General features: G+C 48.5%; 1 protein-coding gene across 1 annotated transcript in view; it reads left to right on the forward strand.

Annotated features, from left to right (window-relative positions):
• The first annotated feature begins 602 nt into the window (after positions 1-602).
• TTC39A (tetratricopeptide repeat domain 39A) overlaps positions 603-16602 on the forward strand; it is a 553301-nt gene continuing 537301 nt past the window's right edge. The window contains exon 1 of the mRNA XM_069232685.1: positions 603-975. Coding sequence (XP_069088786.1) covers positions 926-975 — 50 coding nt within the window. The 5' untranslated portion in view covers positions 603-925. The remainder of the gene's footprint in view (positions 976-16602) is intronic.

Here is a 16602-nt window from a genome sequence, read left to right on the forward strand (position 1 = left end):
GCCTAAGACAGATTTGCAAGCACAATACCATATTCTTACACTCAATTAAATGAATTCACTCACAGACACTGTTGCTCACATAAATACACTCGTACCCACAAGCACACACACGAAACATACATTTAAATGCATTTTTACTTACCTTAGCTGCCATTAAAGCTCCATTCTAGGTAATTGTGCTCCTTTTGATATTCCACTAATAGTGAATAACACCTGTCCTCCTGCCTGCTTTTCCACCACTGCCCACAACCATGCTTCTTGAACAGAAACCTTTAAAAGGACACTTTTGTAAATGCACATGTGGCCGTTTGCCATCTAGTCCTAAATATGCATTGCAGCGACTAATACAGCTACCTAGCAGTTGATGTGTCCAGGGATGCAGTAGCCAGAATTTTACCAGCAAAGCGAGTATTTTTTCTTTGAGAAAGTTGGTAACACTAGCACTGTGCATTTCTTCAATTAACTAGTATGTTCTACCACTCTGTGGGTATCCACCGTCCACATGCTTTACTGTCACGTGATTTCTTCCTCGTGTGCCCACAGCCAAAGTTAAACAGAGTTCCCAAGCCGAATTCGGTGTCTGGAGATGAGGAAGCGAAAACAAGCGAGTGGTGAGGGAAAGGAGGCGGCGCCGGAGGCACTGGACGCTGTCCTTCGAGTCCCAGTCCCATCCCCCTTGTCCCACTCGAAGTCTGCGGCTGTCAGCTGGTTCCTGTCGATCCCCTGGACCCTCCCCGCCTGGTCTCGCTTCACAGCAGCAGCAGCAGCACAGGTGTTCTGAAGCTGCTGCAGCCTCACGGGATCAAACTCGAACTCCGCGCCTGCAGCTTACTTCCGGGTAGGGGGGCTTCACGGGGGCCGCCGACTCTCTGGACCCGGGCTCGTGCCATACAGCAGAGCGTGACCGCCGGCTGCACCTCCGCTCATGGATTTTATATCATTCTGGAAAGTGAACTCCAGGAACCGCGGCATCAGGTCAGACACCGTATTTATTATTCCTTGCTTCTAATTGTAGGTCCATTTCGTGCGTTTATTATACTTTCAGGGTGGAATGGTGACTGCTCAAAAAATAAAGCAAGTTGTGCCTGGAAAAAACAACAACTGGTAATTAAATGTACATGTTGAGGAGGGGCATTCTGCGTGTAAATCAGGGGCGTGTAGTCATATGTGGGCCATCACCACTAGCGAAGTAAGTAGTGAAATATCAGGTGCCGCCAGTTTAGTTAAAAAAAAAAAATACATGAGCTGCGTAATTCGTTAATGTGGACCGTGTGTCTCAAATTATTTTTATAGATTAAAACAAATAACGTCCAATACAAAGCTCGTCATCCTGCTTGTTTCGGGAACTTTACTTCAGGAAGCGTATTCGTTACCATCATTATGTCGTGCAAGTCTTGTGAAAGTTCTGTTATTGTAGCCTTGTTAGTGATACATGATGTGAAATTTTGTTCGTTTTTTTTTATTTAAAAAAAAAAAATCTGTTTTGTTTAATTGAATTTATACCAGCACAATAAACCAAACAACTTGTTATATGTGTTTAATTGAATTCACATGTCAGAGGTTTTTAATCAGAGCGGATATGTTTTTCTTCTCAACAAAACGCCGTCACAAAAAAGGGAAAATAGCCATAACGAACGACTCTAATTGAGACAACCCACTGACGGATGGGTGTTGTATTAAATGGGCGCACTGCCGGTTTGTTTGCTGTTTGAAAGGCACCAGTATTTAATTTAGCCTAAAGACGTCCGTGCTATTAATATTCGCATCAGTGGCGTAGCAAGGGTGCCATGGGCGTCAGTGCAAGCAATGAAAATGGCCCTCCTACTGTTTGTTGGAGACTAAAATACAACATTAATCAGGGCTTGATGCAGCCCGGGCCTCGGTGCCACTGCACCTGCTTCACCACTGATAGATATGCCCCTGCTTGAAATGTGGAAATATTGTAGATTTTAGAGTGCAATGCTCTTCCACATGTACAGTTTTATTTAACATTAACTGCTTTTCAAATGCTCTACAGATAAACAGCGATGTTTATTCAAAGAGAAGCCTACTGATTTGTTTGGGAATGTGTTCAGCCACTTATGGGAATGCTCTATAGAAATGCACCTATCTTACACGAGGTCATCAAAAAGCATACATGACTTAGCCAAAACTTTACCCATTCAAACATCTCTGCCAAAATAGCGGAAGTGGGAGACGGGTGTAAAGCCACATTTTGTAAACGAAATGATCTGAACACGTCGGGGAGGAGGCTCCTTATATGTGCTATGGCATGCCAAAGAAATCGTTCAATATAGGTTTGTCAACGTGTATTTTGATAATAGCACACAAAGAGTAGCCAAACGGGACACTACCAAAACATTAAAAATCACAAGTAATTAGGTGGCTGAATCTGTCAGGGCCTGTGTAATAAGATTATTAGAAAAAAGGGGTGGGACTGAAATGTGATCAACGATTCTTAAGTAGCCCATGAAAACTTTCAGGTGTTCTCCCACTGCTAGCCCAGCGTCTCACAGCTGCACTTAACATCAGCTGTACCAGCAGGAAGTATCGTAAACATAGGAGCATTTAGATAAATATGAAAACAAAATGGAAAACTTTAACCCTTTCGCTGCTAGGCCTCTGAGCCCTTTTTGACTAGTTGGGGTAGTTTGCGCTTAGGACCCCATAACATTTTGTCCACATAAGCCATGCACGCCAAATTTGCGTCCTTTTTTTCCCCAGCATCCCGAGGATTCTAAAGATAGCCAGAGTTTGTGGATTCCCATGGTGGAGGACCGAGAAATTAGTCAAAATATTGATTTTGGGGGGGAATGGAGAAAAAAGTGCTGCAGAAAAAAGTGTTATTTTTTCCCCTGCAAATAGAATCAACAAAGGGTTTGCAGTGCTATAATCATCATCTTCCCAGCTTTCAGGAGCATGCAGAAAACCACATTTTTCAACACAGTTTTGACCTTTTACTGGGACATAACCCATTTTTCCTATTTTTTGTGCTTTCAACCTCCTCCCAGTTAGTGGTAGAAGTAGGTGTGAAACCAATGGTGGATCCCGGAAAGCTATACATTTCTGAAAGTAGACAACATTCTGAATTGAGCAAGTGGTCATTTGTGTAGATTCTTCAAGGTTTTCCTATAGAAAGTATCAGTTGAAAAACAATTTTGAAATTGAGTTGAAAGAAACAGCCATTTGTGCCTACGTTTGTTTATCTGTAACTTTTAACTATGGCACATTTTCGAAAGCAATATACCATTATGTTCTCTGGACCCTTACGGTTGCTGGGTATAGGGCTTGCAGGTTCACCAAGAAACCTAGGTACCCAGAGCCCATAACTGAGCTGCACCTTGCAATGGTTTTTCCTTGTGTACCTGGCATACAGTAATTCATTTGTTAAAATATAAACAGTGAAAAATAGGTACCAAGGAAACCTATGTATTTCCAAAGTAGGCACAAGATATGGAGCTTAGAAACAGTGGTTATTGGCATATCTCTGAATTTGTGGATACCCATACTAGCATGTGAATTAGACAGCATTTCTCAAAATGACTTTTCCTACACACTGTTACATTTGGAAGGCGCAAATGCAGAGAAAGACAATTGATAACAGCACTTGTTTTACTATTCTATGTTCCCCTAAGTCTCCTGATTAAAAATAGTACCTAATGTGTGTAGGTAGGCCTAGTGCCCAGGACAGGAAACGGCCAAAAACACAACGTGGACACAGCACATTTATCCACTAAAACCTGACCCCTTTCTTTGCAATTTGCCTAGCTGTGGATTTTGGGCTGTAGCTCAGCCGGCAAACCTAGCACACCTGTATATTTTTGAGAACTAGACACCTACGGAAATCTAGGATGTATGACTTGGGTGGCTCTCACCAGTTTCTGTTACCCAGAATCCATTGCAAACCTCAACATTTGTCTAAAAACACCTTTTCCTCACATTTCTGTGATGGAAAGTTCTGAAAACTGTGGGGAGCCACAAACTTCCTTCCACCCTGCATTCCCACAAGTCTCCTAATAAAAACGGTACCTCACTTGTGTGGGTAGACCTAGTGCCTGCAACAGGAAACGCCCCAAAACACATGTATGTAGAGCATTTTTCCACTTAAAACTGACCCTCCTCCGATGTGGTAGCTCTAGATTTGTTACCTTAGCTCAGCCAGCACCTAGGGAAATCTAGCAAACCTGTACATTGTTGAAAACTAGACAACTAGGGGAATCCAGGGTGGTGTGACTTACGTGGATCCCATTAGGTTTACTTGCTCACAATGCCCTGCAAACCTCAAACTTTTCCTGAAATGACCAATTTCCTTACATTTCTGTAATGAAAACTTCCAGAATCTGCAGGAATCCACAAAATTCCTACCCCATCTGTGCCAATACAAATTTTGTCCCACCTGTGTGGCTGGGCCTAGTGCCCAGACAGGAATGGATTAAACCAAGGGCAATGGAAGTGCTTGCACGGAGACTCCTATTGACCTGTCGCTGGCACTAGGCCCAGCCACACAAGTGGGGCAGAGTTTTCGTCGGCACAGGTGGGGCAATGCTGGGTGCATGACTTCAGGCACAGCTGGAGTTTTCAAGGGCATTGTGGGTAAGAAAATGATGTTGGGTGCATTGAAGCACACCACTCTGGACTTCCACAAATGTCTACTTTTCAGAAGTGACTTGATGGGGTGTGGTAGGTTTTTCCAGGTAGCAGTCTACCCAAGCTCAAAAAGTGTAGCCGCTCATCATTGCAAGTGGAACAATATTGAGAGTTAGCCAAGCTCTGCAGGCCCCTATGTGAAATCCACACCCAAAAGAGTCAAATCTCCTTTTCCTTGCTTTGGAATGAGATACTTTAGTCAGCAGGGGAAGCAAAACAACTATGCCCATTTTGAGGGGTGGGGGCTTTGCTATGCCCATTCTGGGCAGCTCCAAACCCCTAACAGTCCCTGATGCCTAGTAGACTTTATGCCTCCCCCGGGGGGGGGGGGGAGGTAGATCAGGGGCTTTTGTCCCATCTGCTCTCCAAGGGGGCAGAAAGACTATGCCCATTTTGTCAAGGTGTGGCATTGCCATTCCCACACTGTGCAGCCCCTACACTAATTTAAAAAGAAAAACATAATCCCTGGTGCCTAATGGGTTTTCTGCTCCTCTGTGGGGCAGATCGGGGACTATTGCCCTCTGTGCCTCTCTTTTTTTGGGGGGGGGGGGGGGAGTATTAACAAGGCCATCATGGCCAGCTCCCAGCCCCTACACTAGTAATAACAAATATTCTGTGGTGTGCTAGTGGGCTTTCTGCCCCCCCTGGAGGCCAGATCGGGGACTAATGCTCCACCCTCTGCCCCCTAAGGGGGGTCAGAAAGATTGTGCCCATTTTTTTTAGGGTGAGAGCTGACCATGATGGCCCTGTCAATACCCCCACCCACAAAAAATGGGCACAACCTACACTAATAATAACAAATATTTCCTGGTGTGCTAGTGGGCTTGCTGACTGTGCCCATTTTTCTGGGGGTGGGGGCATTGAGAGGGTCATCATGGCCCACCCACACACCCCTTCTACACTAGTTAGATACAAAAAAAAACTGGTGTCCTTGTGGGCTTCCTGCCACCCTGGGGGGGGGGGGGGTGCAGAGAGGGGGCTATTGCTTCCATCTGCCCCCCTCCCAGGGGGGCAGAAAGGCTGAACTTTGGCAAAAAAACACAAGGAGGGGGGCAAAAGCCCTTGCCCAAGGGGCCACTACCCCTTCCTGGGGTCTAGTGGAGTGGATCCCTGCTTGGGGTTTGCCCTCCTTAGGAAATCTCAGAGCAGGGATCCACTAGGTAAGAGTATCATTGGAAAGGGGAGATTCTCTCCTTTCCAACGATACCTCTTCTGTTTGAATCGATGCTTGGGGGGGCTGAGACTGCCCCACGTTCACTGATGCAGAGAAGATGAAAGGAGCCGATCAGCTAATTTCACATTCATTTTTAGGAAAATTACATCAGCGTGCTGGTTGAGCGCACAGAGGAACAGGAGATCTGACAGGGCACTGTCGGACAACAGCAGCAGTGACAGGAACAGCCGGGGCCCAACGGAACACAGGTGCTTTAACCCGCTCCGTGAGACTGGCAGGTGAGAGCCAATACCCCCAGTGAGCCCCCACTGGGTCCCTACTGTCCCTCTGGTCTTTTTTGTTGGGTCTGCTGCCCGGTCTGGGTCCGAGAACATGCTGTGTGAGGTGCTTAGGTGTGTGACAGAAGGCACTGCACTGACTTGCTCCGCTGGGGGAGGAAGACCCCAATTTGGCGCCACAGTCAAAGTACACAGCGGTGGACGGAGCAGCTGCGCCCTGCACATCCCGTTCAGACCATCAGAGCACACCGCCCTCCTTCGCCGTACTGCCAGATTCAACCGACCGCTCTGCTCTCCACCATTTCCAGTCACAACGCATCAGGCTGAGGGGAGCTCACAGAGGACATCCTGATCTAAAACAGTCGGGCACCCAATTCTGCAAGCGCCTAATTTTGTCCACCAGTTGTTGCCGCTTTGAGACTTCTCCAGATATTGCACTCATTTTCTACTGGACAAACACTTCTTGCCCACTCAGTACACGAACATCGTCAGCGATAGGGAGGTTTCAGTCTGACTCCACTTCCTGACCCCCACCAATGACGGGACAGGTGTTAAAGGGTCAAAATTATTCACCTCCCTCTGACAGTACCCCCCTCCACATACAACAAACTAGAAAGGGTACTAGAGGCCAGCGAACAATCCTGAGCCTCTATTGAAACCAAATTCGCCCACTACCGACAGAGCTGGGCTTTCTGTGGGATGACCACTGCAAACTAGCAGACAAAGTAATGACCAGCGAAATTACACTTGCCACTTTACAACCTCTGACAGCAGACCACCAGGCGGCAATCTGTGACCTAAAGGGCAGAGTTGCACAACTGGAAGACCGAGCTGACGACTTGGAAGGGCGATTCCGCAGGAGTAGCATACATGCCCTAGGACTCCCAGAGCGGACAGAGGGTACAGACCCTCTTGCATACTTAAAAACCTGGTTCAAATCCTTCACCCCAGCCACGGAACTCTCTCCCTTTTTCTCCCTGGAGTGGACACACAGAGTGCTGACCTGACGCCCAACACACCTGTTAGCCAGACTATTGTGCTTCAAGGACAGTGACGATATCCTTCAAGCGGCCAGACATAGACAGGCGGGCCCCCTCCGAGTGGATGGTGCACCCATCATGCTTTTCCCAGATTATATGCGCAATGCAGCACCAACGCTCCTCCTTTCTAGAAGTACAAAAAAGCAACTGCACCAGCTGAGAGTGCAGTATTCCTTGTATGTAGCCCTGCTCAAAATAATGAAAGCCGGAGCAACTTCATTCTTCACGAGCCCACAGGAACACCACCGAAATGCAATGCTGCCCAAGCTCTCTCATCCCTCCTCCATCTGGTCCACCTCCAAGAGGTGACGCTGGGGAAAACCAGAGAAGAAACCCTCAGCCCATTCATCAATGGTCTTGTTGCCCAATCTTGAACAGATCATCACGGATCGCAGAAGAACCATACAGGCAAAGCTGGGACCCCACCGGATGCCACTGACAATGAAAAAGAGCCACACATCTTCTGCTCACATGAGGACACCGCAAAATCACCGGACTCCTTCAGGGCCTCACAATTAACCCCTCCCACCCCTTGTGACACTGCAAACAGCAGACACTATAATTTAGGTCACCCCCCCCCTCCCCAAACCTTTTCTTTTTGGCTCCCTGTAGGAAGTTGGCTCTGTATATACTATCTCAAAGTGAGCGATAGTGTGCACAGAGTCCAAGGGTTCCCCTTAGAAGTTGATAGTGGCAATAATAGATAATACTAATGCTCTATTTTGTGATAGCGTGGTCAAGCAGTAGGCTTATCAGAGGGTAGTGTTAAGCATTTGTTGTACACACACAGGCAATAAATGAGGAACACACACTCAAAGACTTAACTCTAGGCCAATAGTTTTTATATAGAAAAATATATTTTCTTTATTTTAGAACCACAAGATTCAAGATTTGAGGTAAGTACATAAAATGCAAGGTACTTCACACAGTTAAGTATAGAACTTTGATTTAAAACAGTAATAAACATAGTTTAGGTTAAAATGTCACTAAGCTATTTTAAAAGTGGGCACAGTACAAACATCAACAGTTCCTGGGGGAGGTAAGTTTGGTTAAGTTTCTCAGGTAAGTAAAGCACTTACACAGTCAGTCTCCTGGGCATAGGCAGCCCACTGTTGAGGGTTCAAGGCAACCCCAAAAAGCCACAGCACCAGCAACACAGGGCTGGTCAAGTGCAGAAGTCAAAGGAGGGCCAAAAACACATAAGCGCCTATGAAGAACAGGGGTGCTCCGGTTCTAGTCTGCTTACAGCTAAGTACCTGCATCCTCGGGGAGCAGACCATGCGGGTTTTGTAGAGCACTGGGGGGAGGGACACACACAAGCCCACAAAACACACCCTCAGCGGCACAGGGGCAGCTGGGTGCAGTAGGCAAAGTAGGCATCAGGTTTGCTATTGAAAGCAATGGACGGACCCGCGGGTCACTTAGGCGATGCAGGCAGGGCACAGGGGGTCTTCTCGGGCCAGCCACCAACTGGGCTAGGATGAGGGCTGCCTGCTGGTCACTCCTGCACTGGTAGGTCGTTCGTCTCGGTCCTAGGGGCTGCGGGTGCAGTTCTTGGTCCAGGCGTCGGTTCCTTTGTTACCAGGCAGTCGCGGTCATGGGGAGCCTCTGGATGCTCTATGCAGGTGTCGCTGTGGGGGTGCAGGGAGGTCGACTCAGGGTGTCCACATCATTGGAGTCGCCTGGTAGTCCTCACTGCAGTGTTGGTTCTCCTGAACTCGAGCCTGGGGCGTCGGGTGCAGAGTGTGAGGTCTCATGCTTCCGGTGGGAAGGGAGAGTCTCTTTAAAAGTTGCTTCTTTGTTACAACGTTGTTGCAGGTTCTGAACAGTGCCGCTGTTCTTGGGAGTTTCTTGGTCCTTTAGGTTCAGGGCAGTCCTCTGAGTCCGCAGAGGTCGCTGGTCCCTGTCGGATGCGTCGCTGTGCAGGTTCTTTGAGTCTGGAGACAGGACAGTAGGGCTGGGGCCAAGTCAGTTGGTGTCTCCGTCGTCTCTGCGGGGCTTTCAGGTCAGCAGTCCTTCTTCTTTCTTCAGGTTGCAGGAATCTGATTTTTTGGGTTCAGGGTTGCCCCTAAATACTAAATTTAGGGGTGTGTTTAGGTCTGGGGGGCAGTAGCCAACTGCTAATATCCTTGAGGGTGGTTACACCCTCTTTGTGCCTTCTCCCTGAGGGGGGGGGAGGGCAAACCCTTATTCTTATTGGGGGAATCCTCCAAACTCAAGATGGAGGATTTCTAAAGGCAGGGGTCACCTCAGCACAGGGCACCCTATGGGCTGTCCTGACTCCTCCTTGTTTTCCTCATTATCTCCTTCAGCCTTGCCACTAAAAGTGGGGGCAGTGGCCGGAGGGGCGGGCATCTCCACTAGCTGGGATGCCCTCGGGTGCTGTAACACCAGGCTTGAGCCTTTGAGGCTCACCGCCAGGTGTTACAGTTCCAGCAGGGGGATGTGAGTAGCACCTCCACCCAGTACAGGCTTTGTTCCTGGCCACAGAGTGACAAAGGCACTCTCCCCATGTGGCCAGAAACTCGGCTGGTTGTGGCAGGCGGGCAGAAACTGGTCAGCCTAGCACTAGGAGTTGGACTGGTATTCAGGGGGCATCTCTAAGATGCCCTCTGGGTGTATTTTACAATAAATCCCACACTGGCATCAGTGTGCATTTATTGTGCTGAGAAGTTTGATACCAAACTTCCCAGATTTCAGTGTAGCCATTCTGGAACTGTGGAGTTCGAAATTGACAGATTCCCAGACCATATACTCTTTATGGCTACCCTGCACTTACAATGTCTAAGGTTTTGCTTAGACACTTTAGGGGCATAGTGCTCATGCAACTATGCCCTTACCTGTAGTATAGTGCACCCTGCCTTAGGGCTGTAAGGCCTGCTAGAGGGGTGACTTACCTATGCCACAGGCAGTGAGAGCTGGGCATGGCACTCTGAGGGGAGTGCCATGTCGACTTAGTCATTTTCTCCCCACCAGCACACACAAGCTGTGAGGCCATGTGCATGTGCTGAGTGAGGGGTCTCCAGGGTGGCATAATACATGCTGCAGCCCTTGGAGACCTTCCTTGGCTACAGGGCCCTTGGCACCAGGGGGTACCATTTACAAGGGATGTATCTGTGTGCCAGGGCTGTGCCAATTGTGGGAACAAAGGTACAGTTTAGGGAAAGAACACTGGTGCTGGGGCCTGGTTAGCAGGGCCCCAGCACACTTTCAATCACAACTGGCATCAAAAAAAGGCAAAAAGGGGGTAACCATGCCAAGGAAGGCATTTCCTTACACTCCCACTTCAACAGATCCAAGTGGGAAGACACCTTAGATCCGCCAAACGCTGCCTGAAGGCCTCAGCCACTCACTAAAACTGGAAACGTGCAACTCAACGACATCCCAGCACCCACTCTTGGATACCCCCTACAGAACGCTAAAGTAAACGCACACTTCAGTTTGGACGTGTCACCTGTTGTGACAGGTCCCCTGAGTTGAGTTCATTCCACCCCCGCGCTTGGTTGTTACTCCTCTCCCCATCTCCGAATGCAGCCACAGCAGCAACAACCTAGTGAATCCCAAACATTACACTTGTAAGATATTGATCAGCAGCCAGCACCCTTTCTCCGAGTCGAAGCTTGTCATTCCACACATACACCACACCTTCAGGACACCACATTCCTCATGTTCAGTATCCGAGGGATGCACACACCTCCAGAAAGATATATGTGCTGTACTCCTACATCAAGTGACAGCAGCCTCAAATAGCACTACTGCAGGAAACCCAACGCACTTAGAGCGGGAGCACCTACAGAAGTGATAGCAAATTTACGGCACAACTCACTCTGCATATGCCAGAGGCGCTATGATATGGGTCTGTCCTGGTGTTCCGTTTCAAGAACTAAGCTCTACTATGGATAAAGAAGGTCGCTACATCCTGCTGGAGGGCCGGCTTGACGACCAACCTCTGCTCATTGGTAGCGTGTATGCTCCTAACACCAACCAGGGCCCCTTCTGGGACTTACTCTCCACTGAGGATATGCCATAGGTACTGGGAAAATGACTGCTTAATAGATTGCACCCCCCACTATCCCGATCCCTCCGCAAGCACAGACACAATGTATCCTCACATGGACGCAGCATTGGGCGTTGATGGATGCATGAGGCACTCAAAACCCACAGATCGCCTCTGTTCTTTCCACTCAGCGGCACACAATCTTTATGTGGCACTGGATAGATTTGTTTGTTCTCCAGTGCTCTTATCTTGCCTGTAATGCTCTGACTACCTCGGATGCATTGTATCCAATCACAATGCCCACATCCTAGATATCTGCTGGACGTCTCCACCCCGCCAGTCCCCACTTGGAAGCTCCCCAAAGACTGCCTGGAAGACCCCATCTTTCAGCAGTAACAAAAAGAGCACATTTGACATTACTTTACAGAGAACTTCTAGGGTGCTTGAGTGGAACACCTTCAAGGCAGTAACCAGAGGGGTTTGCGTTCAAAAGATAGTGGGAATCCACCGCATTTTGGAGAAACACTTAGGCAAAATAAACTAGCCGACCTTAGCAAAGAGGTGGATGCACGTCCAGAACTTGCCCCATCTCATGGAGGTAAAGACCACCTATGCAACCCTTATAGAAGACCTACTCCGCTATAACTTCAAGGCCTGTGCCTCTAGAGTGCACAGGGAGGGTGATAAAACCAGCAGACTCCAAGCCTGGCTAGCTCGACAAGAGCTCCATACAGGCCCATAGCCATCCTGATCACTGAGCTAGAGAACCCCAATTGTGTCACAGTGTACACTCAAACAGACATCCTGCATGCTTTTGCAGACTATTACTCTACACCATACCAACCTCTTGCACTCCCCTCCACCATATCACCAGAGGCCTTTCTCGTGCACATCTGCTTCCCAACTATTCAGGTCCCTACCACTCACCCTTGATGAAGTCATCACGGCTATAGATGTCACGCAGGCAATTTGGGACCTTGCCTTGAACAAAACACAGGGCCTAGACGGCATACCGATAGAATAGTACAGCACCTTCTCGTCTTTACTTGCGCCTCACCTTGTGAATTTATACAAGGTAGCACAGCGCTCCAGGGAGCTCCCCAGCACACAATAAGATTCCTTGCTGGTTTCCATCCTGAAGCCGGATAGAAATCCTACCTGTTTGATCTCATACAGGCCTATTGCCATTCCGATTATAAAATAATCAGAAAAATCCTAGTGAACAGGTACTCCCAAATCCTCCTGGGTCTCGTTCACGCTGACCAAAATGGATTTATGCTGGGGCACTGCACTGACTCTCTCTGCTGTAGGAGGAGGACCCCTGCGTAACACCTCTCCCAACATTTGCTGCTTGTTCCATATACAGGATCAGATCGAGGACCACTACCCTCATTCTGCCTGCCTTATCCTAGATTTAGAAAAAGCTTTCCACACCCTGACATGCTCTTATCTATTCGAGGTTCTACATCGTGTGGGAGCCGGGCCTAAACTACGGGTATATACAAGACTCCTATACACCAACCCATCCACTTGAGTTCGCTTAGGCCGTCTCATCTCAGCACCATTCCCAATTGGGAGGGGCACAAGGCAGACGTGCCCACTTTCGCCCCTGTTAGTCACACTTACTATGGAGCCCTTAGGTCTACGGCTTTGTGCAAGTGGAGAGGACTGGGACATATCACTGGCAGATGCAGGCCATGCGGTATCCCTCTACGCCAATGATCTAATTTTATATGCCCAAGACATCACCATGTAACTCACCCCAATCCAACGCGTACTAAAGAACTTTGCTTCTGCCGCTGGGCTTCGAGTCAACTGGGAGAAACTGACCACTATACCCAGGGCAACCACCACGTGACCTGGCACTCGGAGACGCCCATCTTGGCTGGCACCCTCAAGCAGTCCCGATACCTTGGGGTCCATCTGTATCACACTCCTGCCGATCTCTTCGATGGCAACTACCGTCGAACTCTTAAGTGGGATCGGCTCCTAGGTGCGCTTCTAGCAGACCCTCTCACTAGCCCCCATCAGCAGGGTGGCTTTGGCGAGGATGATTATTCTGCCACCCTTGCTTTATTAATTTACAAACCTCCCACTCGTACCGCCCGCTCCTTTTTTGTGGAACTAAACACTCTCCTTACCACACTAATCTGAGACACCTGCCGACACTGGGTTGCCCTTGCCAAGCTACAATTACCGACCGGCTGTGGAAGCCTGGGGGCACCTTCCTTTGGGGCTTACGTTCTAGCAGCACAGCTTCAATCGCTCTCTCACTGGACAGCAGGCTGCAATCTGAGAGAAGCCACTGACACCCAGGGACTCATCCCGATGCCAGGGTTGAGAGGATTCCTTCTAGAAAAGCCACTACCTCCATATACCTGGCCATTTCAGGTGCCTGTGGCTCTGCGGTGTGCAGCCCGTATACACTGACTGTCCCGCAACATCCCATTATACACCACATTGTTCCCCCTTGTTGGGCTCCCACACCAACATGGATATTATATTACTGAGAAACTGCGAACATGGTCAGACAACTCGATCCACACAGTCGGCAGTCTCTTCCAAGGAGGTCATCTCCTCCCCTTTGCATAGTTGGCTGAGGAGAAATGCCTTCCGACTGGATAATTCCTTCTCCATACTTGACTGGTCTTCATGTCTATCACACTAGGACATAACAGAGGCGGACCCCCCACACACCCAGTGCTAAACTCCATCTTGTTGATGTTGGCTGGTCGCCACCTAATCACGTGGTTATACAGAGCAACCAGTGAACTTATACATGCTCCACTGACTGCTCTGTGCTAACAATGGGAGGACGATTTCAGGAGGGCGCTTCGAGACAAAGAATGGGACACAGCTCTGTGGTCCCCCAAGATTGTATCGCGCAACTAATACTTCAAAAACATACAGCTCTTCATACTGCACAGGGCATACCTTAGCCCAACGCACATACACTGCCTATTTCGAAGTGCACCATCAAACTGGCCGCCTTCGGAAATGCCTGATGTCACCCCATTGGGCCACACTACTTGCACACTTCCATCAGGAGACATCACACGCTGCCAGTCCTTCTCTTCCTCAGGAATAATTTCAGGGTCCCAGTCTGCCCTGTTAGCAATATTGCTAGGATGCCTACTTGGCGACTCATCACCATGAGCCTACACAACCCCTACATTAACTGCTGACCCAACTAGCTGGATTTCCCTCCTACCCCACTGAATATGGCTGCTCTCCCCCAACACCTGGCAATTCCGAGTTCATCTTCACCTCCCCCTACTTGTTTGTTATTGATTTTCCAAAGGAACACAGTACCACCATTCAACTTTTAGATACTACAAGGGGCGTGTGTAATCATCTCATAAACCACCGTACTTCTTACCTGATGTACACAGAACGCATTTCGCTACCTATCTGAGTCCCCAAGCAATGTTAATCGCTATCTCTGTGTTCTCACTTTGCTTGCCCGTAATTGCAAATTGAAAATTTAATAAAAATAATTTTTTAAAAAGAAAGAGATTCGGAGGTAGGGAAGCTATCCCCCAGCTCCCGAGGCTGTTCTTTGCTAAGTAAATCTCTCTGTGGTGCACACACCAAAGGGAATTCCAGTGCCGTGTTTATGTTGGGCGGCCGGGAGCCGTCCGACGTGGATGACCCTTGTTTACGAGTCTAGTGCTTCTGGGCCCAAAACCTGGATTGACAGAGGTTGCCTCCTTGATATGGTTCCATAGAACTGGAAAAGATAATGAATCATGGAGGTTCAGCATTGTCAATTGTTATAATAATGGGAACATTGTCATTTCGTTCCCCCAAACGGATTTATCAGGAGTCGTAAGGAAAGAGAGAGAGCAAAGAGTGTGCTTCCATAGAAAACCCATAATCCTCTGTATCTTTTAAGTCTTTTAGTATCAAAATGTGGTTTAGAATTATTGTATTGTATAGTTTCACAATAACTATACAATCATAAATAAATTGCTAATTACGAAACTTGCCAAGATATTAGAGCTAAACTATGGGTGCTTCTGCAAGCTAAGGCATTTTACCAGTGTCTCTGGCACACCGTGCTTAGTTTTTTAAAGGAAAAAAATGTGCAGAGGATCGCAGTTTTTCATATGCGCTACTAAATGGCGAGTTGTGAAATACCAATATGGCCAGTGAGGTGCTGAGGTCCCTGGGATTAAAGTGATCCACTACCCTGCCCTCGTATCCCGCCTGACATCCACCAGTGACCTAGCCTGGGACCATCTTTGGAGTTGAGATCCAAAGAACTCGGGCCATATTTTATTGTACACACAAAACAATTATTCACATTAAAATGTCAATCCCTCCTTCTGGCTCTCCCTCTGGGAGCTCTTGTGCAGGGGGGCCGTCTTCCCCTAGGATACCTACTTTGGGCATCCCCTGCACCCATTTTTTTCCTCCCCCAAAGGGCCTGCGCTCTCTCACACCCATTGCTTCTGCACGGGAGGCGACAGGTAAGGACCGTGTGTCAGTGACTGCCCCAGCCCCCCTGCAACTTCCTTACAAATTGCCGCCAGCTCGCACCCCTTTGAGTTTCCTCAGACACTGATGTTTTACCCGTTGTTTTGCTGATAAGGATGCTATGGGGGACCGAAGAGTCCCTGCCAATCATGACCTTGCCCGCATGAAAAATTCAACAAATCAGCATTAAAATGACACTTCGATCTGAAAGGAAAAAGTAATGTTGGACAATGCACACAACCATTTTACAATGCTGTGAACTCCTCCTGGTGATCTAGACCTTCCCCTGTCCCTTGCTGTGGGGATGGTGGCTGGGGAAACAAGTACCCTGCCCATGTGGCTCCCGAAGTGCCGGGGACTGAGAGGCCGGGAGCTGGGGTGTGATAAGGGTCGTTGGAGTTGCGGTGGCATGAGGGGTCCGTGACGGAAAGCGGGCTACAAAGAGGCCCGCTTCCCGCCTCCCGCCTCAATGCCCTTTTTAAAGGCGGGCCTGCTCTCCAGCCGGAACTGCGTCTAACCCCGGAAGGACTTGGTCCTTTGGAGGGTGACGTAGCACTGTCCATGCCCCCAGGCCGGCACTGCCATGCCAGAGGTGCGATCACCATCATCTGCTTTGCAGCCCTCTTAGCCCCTCATAGCCGTCGGTTCCCCTGATCTGGGGGAGTCTTGCCCAGTCTGCTTAGTCTTTTATTCCGTTTTTTGCCTTTCTTTTACCTCCTACACTTCCTGCCTCTATCTCCCTCTTGCAGGTTCTGTTTTTATGCCCGTTTTCTCCCTTGTAAATGATTCCTCTCTGTCTCTTCCTGCTTTCTTCTTTTTCTGCCTTTCTTAGGTCTGGTGTTAGCCCATGACCTTTTTGATTTTACTAAAACATGTATAACATACCTAAAGGAGATTCTAAAGCCAGGCCTCTTCTTCCTTTGACTTTTCATTGTGTCATTCGCATTTTTCTTCTGCTTACTTCAGCATACAGCATGGGCAATGCAT

The sequence above is a fragment of the Pleurodeles waltl genome, chromosome 4_2, assembly GCF_031143425.1.
Source record: "Pleurodeles waltl isolate 20211129_DDA chromosome 4_2, aPleWal1.hap1.20221129, whole genome shotgun sequence".
NCBI classification, from domain to species: Eukaryota; Metazoa; Chordata; class Amphibia; order Caudata; family Salamandridae; genus Pleurodeles; species Pleurodeles waltl.